This window comes from Danio rerio, chromosome 9, assembly GCF_049306965.1.
Source record: "Danio rerio strain Tuebingen ecotype United States chromosome 9, GRCz12tu, whole genome shotgun sequence".
NCBI lineage: Eukaryota > Metazoa > Chordata > Actinopteri > Cypriniformes > Danionidae > Danio > Danio rerio.
In genome coordinates this window covers 24,810,263-24,827,515 of record NC_133184.1, presented here as the reverse complement: position 1 = coordinate 24,827,515, position 17,253 = coordinate 24,810,263, and the positions used below count along the sequence as shown (strand labels likewise).

Sequence of the window (17,253 nt, the reverse complement as noted above, 5' to 3'; positions counted from 1 at the left end):
AATAATAATCATGTTGACACAGCAAACATTTAACACCCTATTCTCCCTCCCATCAACTCGTTCCGTAAAAAAAAAAGATCAAGATCAAAAAAGGGTGATATGTTTAAATTAGGTAAAGATGTTTTCAGCCACATGGACTATTTATCAGGTCAGCCAAAAAGAAAAGAGAGCACAGTGTGAGCTTAGAGCAAAAGCACTGACAATCTCTATGACAAGAAACTGCTGTGAGTACCAGGTCCTGTAGTACTCAAATTCACCCTAGACCTTTTATAAGTAATTTATTGGTGTTTTAAACTAATGTAAATCCTAATCAAGCTGACATTTTCAACAACACAAGCTGGATTTCTATCCTAATGTGAATCTTTTAAAAATTCTCAAAAAAAAAAAGAAAAAATCAAATGCAAATTAGGTCAAGTTGTTAGGGGGGTCACACACTGGATGCACCAATCGACACCGCACCACACAGCGTCATGCATTTAAGAATTCTAAACATACACTGTAAAAAATGCAGGGTTCCACACAATTCATTCATGTTGTCCCAACACAAATTGATTAAGTTAACTTAACACTTTTAACAAACTTATGTGGATTGAACATAAAAAAAAGTTGTCCCAATGAAATCTCAAGAATTGTGTTGTTTCAGCTCATTTTAATTAAGTAGTTTGAACAATTTAAAAGAAATGTTTTTGAGTGTAGATTTCTATGAGGGTATACACAACAGCGCTGCAAGTCGGCGGCTGTCTGCGTCGCCCAGCTACAGCTCAGGACACTGTTCATATTTCTAAATGTAGGCATTACTTCCAACAGTCATATGCGCGGCGCTGAGCAGCGCATCCAGTGTGTGATCCACTTAGGAGTGGCTGACTATAGTATTGGTTACCTAGTAACCATCAGTAAACAAGTCAAGAATTATGGAGACAGCTGATTAATCATGTATGTGTAATGTCAGTTATATCTGAGTACATTCAGTGCTTCTACATTTCCCATTAATTGCATTAACCCTATTTTCACATAAGTCCAAAACCACCCTTAAGTAAACACATTTTTTTTTTTCATGAATTATTTCATGAATTTTTTTTTTCATTGAAATTTATCATTTCCATCACTCAATTCTCATGGAATACTTTCAATTGTGCATTAACACAGGGTCATGGAAACCCAGCTGCTGACATGCAAAACAGAGAAAGTTTGAAATTTATATATGTACCATTAGCCTACTCTGTCCTTCATGGATAATCTTTCCGTCTGATGTTTGTATACATATGTGACAACCATTGCAAAACATTCAATTGACATGGTCAAAATATGACACATTGACACAGCCATACTCAAATTTCACATATTTTAGTGTAACGACTTTTGATCTTGATTGCCCTCCATATGTGTTACTTGTGTACTGCTAAAAGTATAATTCACACATATGCACCACATTATCATACGTGTAATCCTGTTACTAGAAGTTCCAACATGTTTCTAGTTCAAAAATTAATTATTAACTAAAGCTTTACATTACTTTTGTAACATTTCAGTTCACTTACTTCTCTCTTTTTTGAAAAGTAGTTTTTATCGCTGATCAGTTTCAGAGTCTTTAGAATAGAGCTCACCAGCAGGCTCAGGCTCAGACAATCAAAACAAAAGAAAGGGATTTGTTGGGGCTCAATAAGATTGACTGGCAGTTGGGGGAAGGGCTGTTTTAATCAGAAGGTCCCTCATATTTGTTCTGAAAGCCAATGTATTCCACTGAAGTCCTCTGGGGAACTTTATAAACAGCCATTTGCTGAATTTTAGCAGTGTCAGCAAAAGAAAGATGCACTGGGACGGTTTATAAGAGTCATCAGCTTCAATCCATGAATCAATTGTGAAAAATGATCAAAATATATATGACTTACACTATATTGAAAACACACTTGTTTAGAAACCTTACATAGAAACCTTACAATTTAACTATTTCTCAGTAAATATAGCAAATAAATGCTGGCGCATTAAAACAAAAAGTTGTTATTAAACGATTATATCCATTAGAACAAGACTTTGTTTACCTAACATATTTAGGAATAGAAAGATATAGAGAATTAAAATTAATTATTGCAAAAAAGAAAAAAAATACTAACTTTTATGTTTCTCTTGCTTTTTTCTGTTCTGTTTATCATAATTTGATTTTATATTTCCTTCTAACATGTTCACTTGGGTTTACTTATTTTTGGACTGTGATCTTAAGTTGTTTAGTACCAGTTTAAGGTTTAGTACACTGTCAGAAATAAAGGTAAGCGAGCTGTCACTGGGGTGGTACCTTTTTAAAAGGTACACATTTGTACTTAAAGGGTCCATATTGGTACCTCAAAAGTATATATTAGTACTTAAAAAAACAAGAGGAACACTTTTGTTCTTTTTAGGTACTAATGTTTACCCTTGAGGTATTAATATAGACCTTTTAGGTACAAATTTGTACCTTTTGAAAAGATTTCTGAGAGTTTAAAAGAAATTTTAAATTAATAATTTATTTAAAAGAAAGATCTGTGTGGGGTGTACTTATATATGCTGAGCATTGTACATTAAATCTATTAGTTTTTAGTTTTATAGCTTAAAATTAAATATTTGTCACATGTAGTTTTAGAGATAGACTACTTTACCTGTTAATACCCATTTATTACAGTATCTTGACTACTTTGCTTGTCTTTTTAGGGCAAGCCGTATATCTTCGACCGAGTCCTTCCTCCAAACACAACACAAGAACAAGTATATGATACCTGTGCCAAACAGATCGTTAAAGGTATATTACAGATTTGCAGAAATAATTCAAATTATATTATAGTATAATGTTTTTAAGGAAATGTATGGATATTTGAAACATGAATCTTGCCCTTTCAGATGTGCTGGATGGCTATAATGGGACCATCTTTGCTTATGGCCAAACCTCATCAGGGAAGACTCACACTATGGAGGTAAGGAGCTATTATGCCATTATATCATATCACATTTGGTTTCAAGTTCATGCTCTTCTATAGTTAAATAAAACAATAACATTCCGCATATACAGCTACTGTGAGAAAGTGTCATAAAATGCTTGAGGTGGATGAATGTCTCTCAGCATCTTTCATGAAATGACTGAAATGCCAAACAGCTGCAAAATGCCACTGGACTGCTGGCGTTTCCCTGGAAACAGCCTGAGCTTTCACGAATGCTTTGAATATAAAGTCAATAAATTCAGTCGCTTGTAAATTGTTTGTGAAAACGAATTGCTTTTTGCAATCATTGAAACATGCAAATTATCATGCAAATGATCAGTATTTTAATTTTTCAGCAAAAAAAACACAGGCCAGAATTTAGCTTTTCAATTAAGAGGGGACTGATTTCTACAACATTATTTTACATCTATTAGGGCATTTTTTTAATCAATGTAATAAATGTGTCCGCATTGTCTTTTATGTCAAATGCTTAAATGGATAGATCACCCAAAATGAAAATGTAAACATCATTTGCTCATCCTTAAATGGTTCTATCAGTTTCTGTTGAGCATAAATAAAGATATTTTGAAGAATGCTTGATACTATTGCCATAGACATCTATAGTAGAAGTAAAATGCTATGGATGTCAAAGACTACTGGTTTTTAACTTTCTTTAAAATAGACAAAGGAAATTCAAACAGGTTTGAAACAAGTGAAAAGTGGGTAAATAATGACATCATTTAATTTTTGGATGAATTATACCTTTAAATTACTTAGAGGTTGAATGTGATGCATCTCACATTACATTTAAATTTATCTAAATACACTTTTTAATATGGCTGGACAATAATCCGATATCAATGTATATCGCGATAGATTTTTTTTCAATAACAGTGATATGATTTTTAAACCTATTTTCGGTATTTCAATATAAACTTGCATATATGTATTTTATTATATATTTATAAGATCTTCTACATTGTATCATTTGTCACTGAATGACTTTCAGTACTTAGCCGTCAGAAAGAGCGTGATGTCACTTGCATGATGACGTACATCACAGACGCTGCCAGCACCTTAGCAGTTGGTTAAGCTCCGTCACAGAAAGTTTTAACTATAAAATGACTGCCCTGAATATAGATGTGAATAAACAAGCTTCCACAAGTAAGAATGCAGACGAATTAGTTGATGAGAGAGGAAAGACATAGTGTGGAAGTGGTTTGGCTTTTTAAGTTCAGATAATCTTATAGTTTCGGTGCTCTGCAAAATGTGCGGGAGAGTGGTGCTGACTAGCAGCAGGAACACATAAAATCTGTTCCACCCGATAGAACATACTGAGAGTCAGAAGATGAGGCATCATAAAAGTTTAAATCAACCTGTCGCCTCACCATCACCACCATCCACCTCCCCGACACTGAAACCAGCGATGTTAGAAGAGAAGGCAATGAAGAGAAGGCAAACACAAATGGCTAAGAGGCGCCATGTACGATTTAAATCAAATTTCGCTTATCAACACGAGCACATACACCTATAAATTACTCGCATATAAACCTCTACTATGTTCAAAACATGTATGAAACTTGAACAAAATACATATAGCATGTTTTGTGTTTGAGGAATGCATGCCACATAATGGCTACATGGGTAAACCAAACTATAAACAGTTCTTGAATTATTAGAGTTTTTTTCTCTGTATAGTATTTTAGTAACAATGTTTCCAAAAACTGCAGTTATAATTATTGAATCTGCCTACACTAAAAATAACAACAATACAAACCTGTTACCTTTAGGGGCAGCTTCATAATGCACAGCTGATGGGCATCATCCCTCGCATCGCCCAGGACATCTTTGAACACATCTACTCTATGGATGAAAACCTAGAGTTCCATATCAAGGTACAGACCACTTCTTCACAGATGCACTTCTTCAAACAATGTAATGCATTGTTTTTTTCTTTTTTTGAGTTTTTTTTTTTTTCGAAAATATTTTTTTCGAAATTATGTTTACAGTACATAAGATCATACTATGCAACATTACAGAAAAATTGTAAGCACTTCCGTGTGAGTGTTTATAACACAATGGCTGATGGAGTGACCATAATTTTGACTTTTCTCTATTCTCAATACTCAATACTTAATGAGTTGGTTCAAATAAATCCAGAAATTACAATTTTCACTATAGAAGTTTGCCAAATGTGATGATTTTTGAAAATGACCCAAATATGAAAAGTGTCCATTAGGCAGCTGTACAATTACACTTTTGAAATAATTAAACTTCATATTGTTTTTAATAATGCGCCTACATTACCAAGTATAAAAATCCTTAAGTTTATAGCAGCCTGAAAAATAATAAATAAATGTTACAGAATGTAATCATTTTATTGCAATATAATGAATGCTGGTTTGCTGTGTGACTGTGAGATGTTGTTTGAGACGAACTTAAATGAGTTATTTTTAAGTATAAAGTCACTTTTTAATTTATTATCATTATTTCAAATAATACTTCATTTTAATTAACAAAAAATCACATCCCTCACTACAGGTCTCTTATTTTGAAATATACCTGGACAAAATCAGAGACTTGCTTGATGGTGAGATAAAAAACAAAAAAAAACTATCACTTTTCTCATGAATGTTAAGTTTCTGTTAAAAATTCTATAAATCTGTTTTCATGCACCAAATTTCTTTTTGTTTCCCAATTCTAAAGTTTCAAAAACCAACCTGGCTGTACACGAGGATAAGAACAGGGTGCCCTTTGTCAAGGTAGGACAGATGCACAGCACATAGTTTTCCAATTACAGACGTTATGCAGACAGTGTGTTTTAATGCTCTTCTGTTTGCAGGGTTGCACAGAGCGCTTTGTGTCCAGTCCAGAGGATGTCATGGATGTGATTGACGAGGGTAAAGCCAATCGCCATGTGGCTGTCACAAGTGAGTGACCATTCCCTGATAAAATACTGTACATCTATCCAGAATCAGATATAGCTAATATACAGTGCTGTCATCTTGACTTGTTCTCTGATGTTACATTGTGTTACAGACATGAATGAGCACAGCTCCCGCAGTCACAGCATTTTCCTCATTAATATTAAGCAGGAAAATGTGGAGACAGAGAAGAAACTGAGTGGAAAACTCTACCTGGTGGATCTGGCTGGAAGTGAAAAGGCATGTTTCCTCAGCTTTCTGTTTATGTTCAGTTAATTCACTTTAAAGGCAATGATAGGCACCTAGTCATTGGCATTAAAGTGAAATTACTAAACCTACACTGGAGCCTGAGAAAAATGCTAATTTTAGGAGAACATTTCAGTTTTTGTATTTGAAATCTTCAATTGTTTTATATGTTATACTATAAACCTACAAATTTGAGTGACCATATTTGCATAAATTTGTAAATAATGCAGATAATTTTCCTCAACATCTTAAAACTTCATATCCAAGTCTAAAATTAGAATTATTTGAGTATGATCGAATCTTTTTTTGTCCTTCTCTACTGTATATTATCAGTAATTGTGGTTTGTGGATTTAAAGTTTAAACTCCCTGACTTAATAAAACTACACAATAAACTGCAGAGTGATATAATATCCCTCCTATTTTTCTCTCATCCTCTGACTTTCTCTCTTTCACAGGTCAGTAAAACTGGAGCTGAGGGATCTGTGCTGGACGAGGCTAAAAATATCAATAAGTCTCTCTCTGCTCTGGGGAACGTCATCTCAGCCCTGGCTGAAGGAACCGTAAGTGCTCAACCATTTTTTTCTTCCTCACTGAAATACTACTCATCATGTGTATACAATCTAGGCCACGTTTATCCATCTCAAACAGAGCAAAGCAATATGTTTTCATTGTAAATTATGTATTGGCTTCTCTTTGTCATGACAGAAAACCCATGTGCCGTACAGAGACAGTAAAATGACCAGGATCCTGCAGGACTCTTTGGGTGGAAATTGCAGAACAACTATCGTCATCTGCTGCTCTCCTTCTGTATATAATGAGGCTGAGACAAAGTCCACCCTCATGTTCGGCCAGAGGTCCTCACATTTGATTTCTTTTTATAAAGACTGTAGTTAACATTAGTTAGTTGTGTGGCAACTAATATGTGTGTATATAAATAATTGTATATATTGCTTTGTCTTCACACAGAGCCAAAACCATCAAAAACACAGTTTCTGTTAACATGGAGCTCACAGCTGAGGAATGGAAGAAGAAATATGAGAAGGAGAAAGAGAAAACCAGAAATCTGAAGATCATCATCCAGCGCCTAGAAAATGAGCTCAAACGATGGAGGAAAGGTAACAAAAACCACACATTCTGTGCCATGATTTACAGAAGACGCAAAAAAAAATCATTTAGTGAATCAGGTTAAGTCAAGCTTTATTGTCATACCACTTCATGTATGGACATACAAAATGTTGAACAAAATGATGTGTCTCGTAGGACAATGGTGCTACATACATTAATCATAAATACAAACACAACACTGGACATAAGAGCTATTTTTATAAAAAAAATTTTAAAAAACTATTTTGTTTATAACCTATTAAACAAACTTTTTATATAGTATATGAAAAGCAAGATGCTTGTACAATTTAAAATATAATTAAAGTTAGTATCATCACTGATTGAGTTATTTGATGTATTTTAAAACCCAGAATGTGAATGTTGTTTTATTTTAAACACAAGTTAGAATCATTAGCCCCTCTTTTTTTTGTTTGTTTAAAATAATTCTCAAATGATATTTAACAGAGCAAGGAAATTTTCACAGTATGTCTGTTAATACTTTTTCTTCTTGAAAAAAGTCTTATTTGTGTTATTTCAGCTAGAAAAAAAGCAGTTTTTAATAAAAAAACATTTAAGGTCAAAATTATTAGCCCCTTTAAGCTATTTATTTTTGCAATAGTCTACAGAACAGACCATCGTTATACAATAACTTGTCTAATTACCCTAACCTTAATAACCCAGTTAAGCCTTTAAATGTAAATTTAAGCTGTATAGAAATGTCTTGAAAAATATCTAGTCAAATGTTATTTACTGTCATCATGGCAAAGATAAAATAAATCAGTTATTATAAATTAATTATTAAAACTATTGTGTTTAGAATTGTGTTGAAAACGATTACATCAAAAACTGTCTGACCTCTGTAAATGTGACCCCAGAAACAAAATGATATATGCATTACCTCAACTCAAACTTTTTTCAGTACTTTAATCAACAAAAACAAAAATATACAATATTTTTTTCAATGTCTTATTTTGTAGGAGATAAAGAAAAAAGAAAATAATAATATATATATATATATATATATATATATATATATATATATATATATATATATATATATATATATATATATATATATATGTGTGTGTGTGTAAATAAAAAGTATAAAAAGTTAATAATTAATTATTTATATATATATATATATATATATATATATATATATATATATATATATATATATATATATATATATATATATATATATATATATATATATATATATATATATATATATACACATACATTTCCTACAAAATAGGACATTTAAAAAAAAGAACTAGTAAATATTTGTTTTTGTTTATTGAAGCACTGAGGAAGTTTTGAGATGATGCATATATCATTTTGTTTGCTGGGGTCACATTTACAGAGGTCAGTCAGTTTTTGATGTAATCGTTTTAACAAATGCTTTCCTTTTAAGATTTGAGTCCTGAAATGGATGCCATAAGGAGGGGAGGCAGTTATTTCTTCTCCCTCAATTTAAGACTTATTAAGGCCAGAGCTGATTTGTGTTTTTGAGTAAAATAATGATGTTTTCAAAGCGGAAATGAAGTTATTTAATAGTACTTGTAAATATGATGAGAACCTGACACTAATTGGCTTACATATAAACCATATGTGTACTGATGACAAAAATCCACAATAATTGACAAAGATAAATACCAATTAGCACTAATAACACAGATTGTAAAATAGTAAATACGTAATGACTTTAAACAGACTGGCCTGTCATTAAGTCAATGCATGTTAGCTGCAAAGCACTAATGGTCATTAGCACTACTGTATATGGCTGAATGTAATCCGATTCTTTTAATATTTATGTTTTCATTTCCAACCTCGAGCTTTTCCTGTTTCTTCTTCTGTGAATCCTGTAAATGTTCTTGTTCCTCATTATCACTTTCTCCTGCATCCCCATGAATAGAGTTGTTTTTCTGTGTCGGTGTTATCAGCTCGCTCCACCTCTGCAGCACACAAAACACACACAGATGCTCAGTTCAACCTTTCTCATCCATCTCAGCACAACAAAGCCCAGAGAAAAACTCTTTGTGCAGCTGTTCTTTCCTGTACATCTAATCAGCTTTCTCATCTCTGTCTTCATCACCAGGTCTGCAGGACTGTAGTTGATCACGGAACCAATGTCTTAATTTGAGCTATTATATAAGGAATTTGGATTTTAAGTAACACACACAAGCAGCATATTTTTGTCTGCACCTATAAAAGGGCCATTTTTAACATGTATAATGATTTCCCTTATGAAAAGAAATATACATTTCTTCATTTTATGAAGTATAAATCAGTAAGGTTGAAGTATATATATATATATATATATATATATATATATATATATATATATATATATATATATATATATATACATACAGTTGAAGTCAGAATTATTAGCCCCCTGTTTATTTTTTTTTAAGTACTAGTTTTAATAACTCATCTCACGGATTTATTTTATTGACTAGATATTTTTCAAGACACATCTATACAGCTTAAAGTGACATTTAAAGACTTAACTTGTCAGGGTTCTGCCACTCAGGTCTTGTAAATTCTTGTTTTGGTGGCAGAACTCGGACACTACTCATGTCTGGTCCTGTTTCTGTCTCTTGTGTGTGTGCGCGCCGTCGTGGGTGTACGCAGAGTGTGAGCGCTCCTGCTTGATGCGGCCGCGCGCGCGCTCTGCGTCACTCAGACGCGTGCGCTCTTGTACTCGTGTTTGTGTTTTCGTCTGTCAGCAGCGTGGTGTTTCATTCCCAGCGTCTCAGTCTTGTTGGTTTCGGTTTTGGTCAGCGCTGGGATGAGGCATGCACGCTGCGTGTGTGAGCGCACGGTGAGTGCTTTCATTCATCGTGTGCTCGTGTCTTGCGTCTTTTGTCAAAGCACGTGGCTCTGTGTTTACATTGTGGTCACGTGTTTTTGTCGTGTGCTTCAGTGTTGTGTTATGTGAGCGCATGGCTTGTATTGTCTCTCTGTGTCATGCGCTCTCCTGTCTATTGTCTAGTCCCACCCTCCTTGTTAACCCATCATTAGTTAATTGTGTTCACCTGTGTGTCAATTTACTTTTTGCTTTATAATCCCCCTCATGATTTCAGTCCTTTGCCAGTTCGTCATCGATTGTTTCCTGTCTTGTGTCCAGCCCTGTCTTGTCCTGCCAGTCTAGTCAAGTTGTTCGTTTATTTGTTTTATTAGAGTTTTCCCCCTCGGGGTTGTTTGTTTTGCCTTTTTGTTTTTATTTTATTCTTAATAAACACCCATTATTTGCTGCACCTGAGTCCTCGCTCCTTTTTCCCCTCACCGAACGTGACATAACTAGGTTAATTAGGTTAACTAGGCAGGTTAGGGTAATTAGACAAGTCGTTGTATAACAATGGTTTGTTCTGTAGACTATCGAAAAAATATAGCTTAAAGGGGCTAATAATTTTGATCTTAAAATGTAAAAAAAATCTTAAAAGCTGCTTTTATTCTAGTCTAAATAAAACTGTCTAAATAAAACAAATATAAAAACTTTTTTTAAAAAGTCAGTGTGGGGGGGGGGGGGCTGATAATTAATTAATAATTAATTAATTAATTAATGATTAATTATTAAATAAATAATTCTGACTTCAACTGTACTTTCTGTCAGTATTATTCAAGTATAGTTAAGTGCAATTGTATGTATTTTTCTGAGAACTACGTAAAGTGCATTTTAGAGAAATACTTGAAAGGTAGACTGAAAGTATTTCTTATTTTAAGCTTTAGTTTAAAGAAATTATGCTAATAGTACACTTGAAAAAAATTTTAAGGATTGTAAGGAATGAAAACGTCAGTCTGGAGACCGTTGAGGCTTGTAGTAAGGCATATTAGACATAATATTATCTATTTGACTGACATACAGTATTTGTTTTACGTTCATTTTCAGGTGAGACTGTACCTGTGAATGAGCAGCACAGCAATAAAGAATCCAAGAACTGTGAAGCGGCTCCTGTAATTGACACTTCGGCTCCGCCTCCTGAGCCTCTGTCTGATGCAGAGAAAACCCAGTATGAGGAGCTGATCAATGACCTGTATCAGCAGCTTGATGACAAGGTGAGAAATACCTCTTGCAAACCTTTAGAAATGTGCATGGGGAAGTGCAAGCCTCACTGTTCAACCCCTCTCTTCTCCATTTTCTCTTTCCTGGCAGGATGATGAGATCAACCAGCACAGTCAGCTGGCAGAGGACCTGAAGCAGCAGATGGTGGATCAGGATGAGGTGAGTCCTGCTCAAACGCAGTAACACTCATACCCATCACCATTTATGATGTCACATGTTGTCCCATGATGCATTGCCCGCAATGCATCTGAAATTAGAAGCAGCAGCCTTGAAACAGAGAAATTATAATCAAGCATCTTCACCTATGTAAACTGTGACTGGCTGCTAGCTAGACTGTTTTCTGTGTTGCAGTGGAATGTTTATCAAAACTCTTTAAAATAAGCTTTTATCAGTCGGAAGTAATTGATGTTTCATATTGAACTCTGCCAGCTCTCTTCCTGTACTTATAATTCCCATCAGGTACAAGAGTATCTCTCAAGCAATAGCAAAGCAAAATTGCTCATAATTACACAAGTGGAAGAAAGAGAAATTTAAATATAAACGTTGTTCCCATGGAAACAGTGCTGCAGCATCTTAGCTGAACCAAAGAGCTTAGAATGACCAAGAGGCGACACTTAATAGAACTTTCCATTGCAACAGCAGCGCTCAGCAACACCCCCAAATTCCACCATTTTAGAGTAAGAGCCATTGGCTGTACATTGGATCTTATTGCTGACGTGATGGCAACCAGCTGCTTTGTTTTTTTAATTATTTATTTAAAAAGCACATTAAAGCTGAGATACATCCTGAAAGTTGGCAATACAACACTTACTATCACAATCATCAGCACTTTTAATAGTTTATTTTACAGACTTATATTATGCTTTTGCCGCCGCGCCATCTAGTGGCTGTTTCCCAAATCGCATTAGAGTGTTGCCTCTTGGTGATTCTAAGATCTTTGGCTGAATTTTCTTTTCTTTTATGACACATGGATAGTAGTCTGCATAGGAACTCACACTTCTGGTATCAGCTTTTGCTGTTCATTTTGATGAAGTTACATTTTTTAAAAGCATTTTGATGAACTGACAGATTTTACTTACATCTGAGAAAGTTTTTGATCATTTTAATGATTTTTTAAAGAAGTTAAGACATGCTTTTCCTGACTAAAGCTGCATTTAATGAGCTGTTGTGTAATTTAATATATTTAACGAATTGATCATATTTCTGTGATTTTTCAAAGCAGAATTTCAGCATCATTACTCCAGTCTTTAGTTTCACATGATTTTTTAGAATTCATTATAATATGCTGATATGATGTTCAAAAACATTTCTTATTAGTACCAAAATTGAAAACAGTTGTGATGCTTTGTAATTAGTGATTATGGTTGATAAGCCCAATTTTCTAACAAAACACACTACATTGTCCCACTCAGGCATTTCTATTCAATTCAATTCATCTTTATTTCTATAGCGCTTTTACAATGTAGATTGTGTCAAGGCAACTTCACATAGAAGATTCTAGTAAATTGAAACAGTGTCAGTTAAGTTTTCAGTGTTGAAGTTCAGTTTAGCTCAGTTCAGTGTGGTTTAATTTTCACTGCTGAAAGTCCATCAATTTGCACCTCCACAAGTCCTAACCAAGCAAGCCAGTGGCGACAGTAGCGAGGAAAACACTTCAATTGACTAAAGTGAAGAATAAAAAACCTTGAGAGAAACCAGGCTCAGTTGGGCACGACCATTTCTCCTATGGCCAAACGTCTAGTGCAGAGCTGCAATCTAGGCGCCGGAGGCTGGAGGACCCTGGACGTCCATCGTGGAGAAGCTGGAGGTGGGAGAGGTCACCGGCTGGTGTACAGGCTGGCCCTTCAGGATCAATGCAAGGACTTGTCTTGGTCTTACAGGAATCTCATGCTCTCCACTCCTCCATGACCACCACAGCAGCTGCTCAGGATAAGGCCTGGTCCAGGATAATGGAAACCTCGGGAATAATTAAAACATATTTCTATATATTTTCATGGTAGTGATGGGTTGTTCTTCAACGATTGGTTCATTTTGAATGAATCTTTTGTATGAGTTAAGAATGATGAGTCCTTTCAGGGAGTGATTCATTCATTTGCGCATGTGCACATTTGTGCAGGTTTCAAGTCTTCAATCGGGTTTGAGTCCTTCGTTCATCACTTGAAAGACATAAGACAATCATATGCATTTAGAGCCGGGAAAAGATTTAATTTGTTAATTTCTCGAGTCCTAGGTTTGAGTCGTCTCTCTTTACATGCTGTCAGCTCAGACTGTGTCCATTTGGTTAAGCTTATATGAGATAGTCTGTGTGAGGTGAATGAATGACTCAAATTTGAAGACCTGAAGAAATGAGCTGACATAATCATTGTCAAAAGACCAGGTAAACAATAAATGATTATTTTCTCTTTCTTATAACATTCTAGTTAGGACTTGTTTGTAATGTGATCAACGTTTGGTGTAGTTGTAGATGAGTTTGAAAGCAACTTGTGACATTTTAGGCAAATCGAACGAAATGACTCAAAAAAAGATTTGTTCACCTCGCTGAATAAGATTCAAAGGTCCGAGTCAGTATAAATGATCCAAACTTCCCATCACTAGTTCATGGTTCCACTGGCAGGGATGGACTGTGTGTACCAGATTGCTCACCCAAAATTGTAAACATGATTTAGGCAACAATAGGCAGATCTTGTAGCTTCAGCAGCAGAATTCATCTTGCTAAAAGTTATTCTGATATCACTGATTCACTGATTTCACTGATATCATTCATTTTCGTAGTCCTTATTTAAAAGGGTAAGTTAATCAAAAAATGATAAATTGCTTTGAATTTATTCACCCACAAGCCATCCAAATGTTAGTGATTTTTATCTCAAGTAGAATATTAAAACTGATTTATAACACTTTGAGACTCAAAAAACACAAACAGGCAAAGTAAACTAATACCTGTGGCTTTTGATGCGAAATGATCATTGTGTCCAAGATTCTTGACACTATTTGTAACCTGTAGTGCAGAGCTTTGGCAAAAGCTGTAAACAAAGTCAAAGTTTTTACCCCCAAATGATGTTAGGGCCAAACATTCCTGAAAGTAAAGTTCTTTACCATCTTCTTACTAACTATTTATATATGTTATCTCACGTCTCCATCTTGCATCCATACAGCTGCTGGCATCCACGCGACGTGACTATGAGAAGATCCAGGAAGATCTGAACCGTCTGCAGCGTGAGAATGAAACAGCAAAGGAGGAGGTGAAAGAAGTGCTCCAGGCCTTAGAGGAGCTGGCAGTCAATTATGACCAGAAGAGCCATGAGGTGGAGGAGAAAAGCAAGACAAACAACCAGCTCTCAGATGAGCTTGTGCAGAAGAGTGTAAGCAGATGCAGGGAATATAAATATGAGGAAAGCTTGTATGTATGAAGGATGCATGTGTTTAGTTTTGTTATTGTCCCCTAGAGCGCTCTGGCTGGTGTGGAGCGGGATCTATCATCCTTGAAGGAGCTCAGTGAACATCACAGGAGGAGGTCAGCTGAGATACTCAGTCTGTTGCTCCGGGACCTCTGTGAGATTGGCAGTGTCATTGCCCTGAATGACCACAAGGTAAAAACACACACCTCATTTAAAAACTGAAACTACACTACTAAAAGGCCTGTTTTCATGTAAATTACTTTAAACCTGTTTTCTTATGTTTAGAAGAGTAAATGGCACCTTAGTGTTAATGACAATAAAGTATATTCATAACACAAACAAATAAAATACAATACAATGTGAACATGTCGTTATTTACATTAACAAATTAAAAGCGTTTTAAGAATATAATTTTTTTTTTATAATATATATGAGCAATATCACATGTGAAGCAGTGCGATATGGTTCATTGCGTGCATTGGTTCGAGGCTGCTGGCCAAGTGCCTTAGCATCCCACCAGTGCTGATTTACAGCCAAATCGCACTGCTACGAGTGTGATATTGCGTTTATACAACAGTTCCACGGCATAATTGTGTGTATAAATAAAAAAAACATAATCAAACATGGATAGTCTAAAAACCCTTGTTTATTAGGAACTACTTTCTTCCGCCATTCATTCACATCTGCAGCTGACGTTACTAATTCACCAACGTCACTTTAGAGGTAGTATTAAAATACTGTCTATAGTGTAATGTCTAATGTGATGACGAAACAGATGATTTTGCTCACATTTTAGGATTATAAGGCTGAATGTGACAATGCCATCAGTCTACAGAGATATCTCCCTACAACGTTTACCCGGAGACTTTTAGGATTGAAAAAAAAGGAGACAAACTATTTCGCTCTTCCTATTGGCCTTTATGCATTTCTCCCAAGTGCTGTCGACTACATACAAATATGTCGCAAAATAAAATATTACATTGTTGAAATAAAAGAATGATACAGCAGTAGAGCGACCATCACACACTTCTCTTCAGAGCTCGCTGAACTTAACTGAGCTCCTATGCATGTGTGCTTACATCTCAAAAGGTAAAGCAACCACAGAAGAAGTCCTCTTAAAGGGGACATTTTTCTTTCTGCCAACACAACACACATTCCTGATGTGCGTATCATATCTCACACTCAATGCGCTACAATTACTTATGGTAATGTTATAGATACAGCACTACAACATACAAAAGAGAGAGATCTACTTGAAATATCATTTACCAGTTTAATAATGATTTGATCAGCTGTAGTTACGCTGTTTTAGGGTGCTTTCACACCTGCCTTATTTAGTTCGATTGAATCGCACTAGAGTTCGTTTCCCCTTTTGGTATGGTTCGTTTGGGCAGGTGAGAATGCAGCAATCGTACTCGAGTGCGCACCAAAAGCGGACCAAATAAGCGTACCGAGACCTGCTTGAAGAGGTGGTCTCGGTAAGCTTTCAAACGAACCCTGGAGCGTTTAGCTTGTGGTGAGAATATGATTCGTACTAAAACAGGTCCAACCGCAAAAAGTACTGCGCATTTTGGACCAATTCAGCTGCCGTAGGCCTATGTGCTGTGCATTATGGGATATGGAGGAAAAATATTTGTTGACAGCGCTTTACTAACAGAGAGGGAGAGAGGGGAAAACATTACCTGATGGATCGTTGGTAATATTTCCGCAAGATGACCATGTCACAGTTTAGCTAAATTAATTCACGTCTCTTCCTGAAGTGACGAGCGATGCATTAAACACTGTTTTCCAGCCGCGGCCGCGCTTCATTCTCGTAATGTATAGTTTGTCTAAAGCAAGGATACAATCAGCCAGCGCAGTCGTCCCTCCAGAGTAAAAGGTTTTGTTTACCTCCGGGAGTTCACTGGCATTTTCCTGCACGTGAATTCTGACCAATCAATAAGCAGTTTAGGAAATATGTTCAACAACATCTGGCCAATGAGAGATGTGATTTTGTCAGATGAGGGCATTTTAGTTCGTTTCAACTGGTTCGGACTAAAGCCAGCAGTGTGGTGTGAAAACAACCCAAAGACGGCATTTGTATCATTTATTACCCTTGGTCCGGACCAAATGAAGCGAACTACATGTGTGAAAGCACCCTTAGTCTTCTAAGGGTTTGTTATCAAAGTCTCTTTTAAGGTGTATTCTATAATATGTTATTATGCGGTCCTGTCGCCATCTTGTAAATGAAAACGTCAACCGCCTTTAGTCTACTACTCAGTATGGCAGACTATGGCCGCCAACGAGCTGTCTCTTAGAATTTGTAAATATTTTAAAATAGGCTCTATTCTTATAAATAAACAGCATAGTTGCAATCTAAACAAGTACATTCTTGACTAAAAAAAGGCTCAAAAGCACATTATGTTGTTCCATAGATATATACACTAGATATCACAAAGGGATCCTGAGCATGTGTCGATAGCGCCGCCATATTTGTACAGTGCTCCCAGGACAAGTGTCATTCAACCGCACTAGTCAAGACAGTGTTATTACGTGAAAATGCTGGACTTTAGCGCTGTCTACGGGT

General features: G+C 35.5%; 1 protein-coding gene across 2 annotated transcripts in view; it reads left to right on the top strand.

Moving 5' to 3' along the window:
* kif5c (kinesin family member 5C) overlaps nucleotides 1–17,253 on the top strand; it is a 35,881-nt gene that overhangs the window by 7,852 nt on the left and 10,776 nt on the right. For both annotated transcript variants that reach the window (XM_005167574.5, NM_001123275.1), the window contains exons 2-15: nucleotides 2,683–2,770; nucleotides 2,869–2,942; nucleotides 4,736–4,840; nucleotides 5,487–5,535; nucleotides 5,652–5,707; nucleotides 5,788–5,875; nucleotides 5,985–6,109; nucleotides 6,572–6,676; nucleotides 6,822–6,970; nucleotides 7,083–7,231; nucleotides 11,119–11,285; nucleotides 11,383–11,451; nucleotides 14,445–14,651; nucleotides 14,736–14,879. In XM_005167574.5, the coding sequence (XP_005167631.1) occupies nucleotides 2,683–2,770; nucleotides 2,869–2,942; nucleotides 4,736–4,840; nucleotides 5,487–5,535; nucleotides 5,652–5,707; nucleotides 5,788–5,875; nucleotides 5,985–6,109; nucleotides 6,572–6,676; nucleotides 6,822–6,970; nucleotides 7,083–7,231; nucleotides 11,119–11,285; nucleotides 11,383–11,451; nucleotides 14,445–14,651; nucleotides 14,736–14,879 (1,575 nt within the window). The remainder of the gene's footprint in view (nucleotides 1–2,682; nucleotides 2,771–2,868; nucleotides 2,943–4,735; nucleotides 4,841–5,486; nucleotides 5,536–5,651; nucleotides 5,708–5,787; nucleotides 5,876–5,984; nucleotides 6,110–6,571; nucleotides 6,677–6,821; nucleotides 6,971–7,082; nucleotides 7,232–11,118; nucleotides 11,286–11,382; nucleotides 11,452–14,444; nucleotides 14,652–14,735; nucleotides 14,880–17,253) is intronic.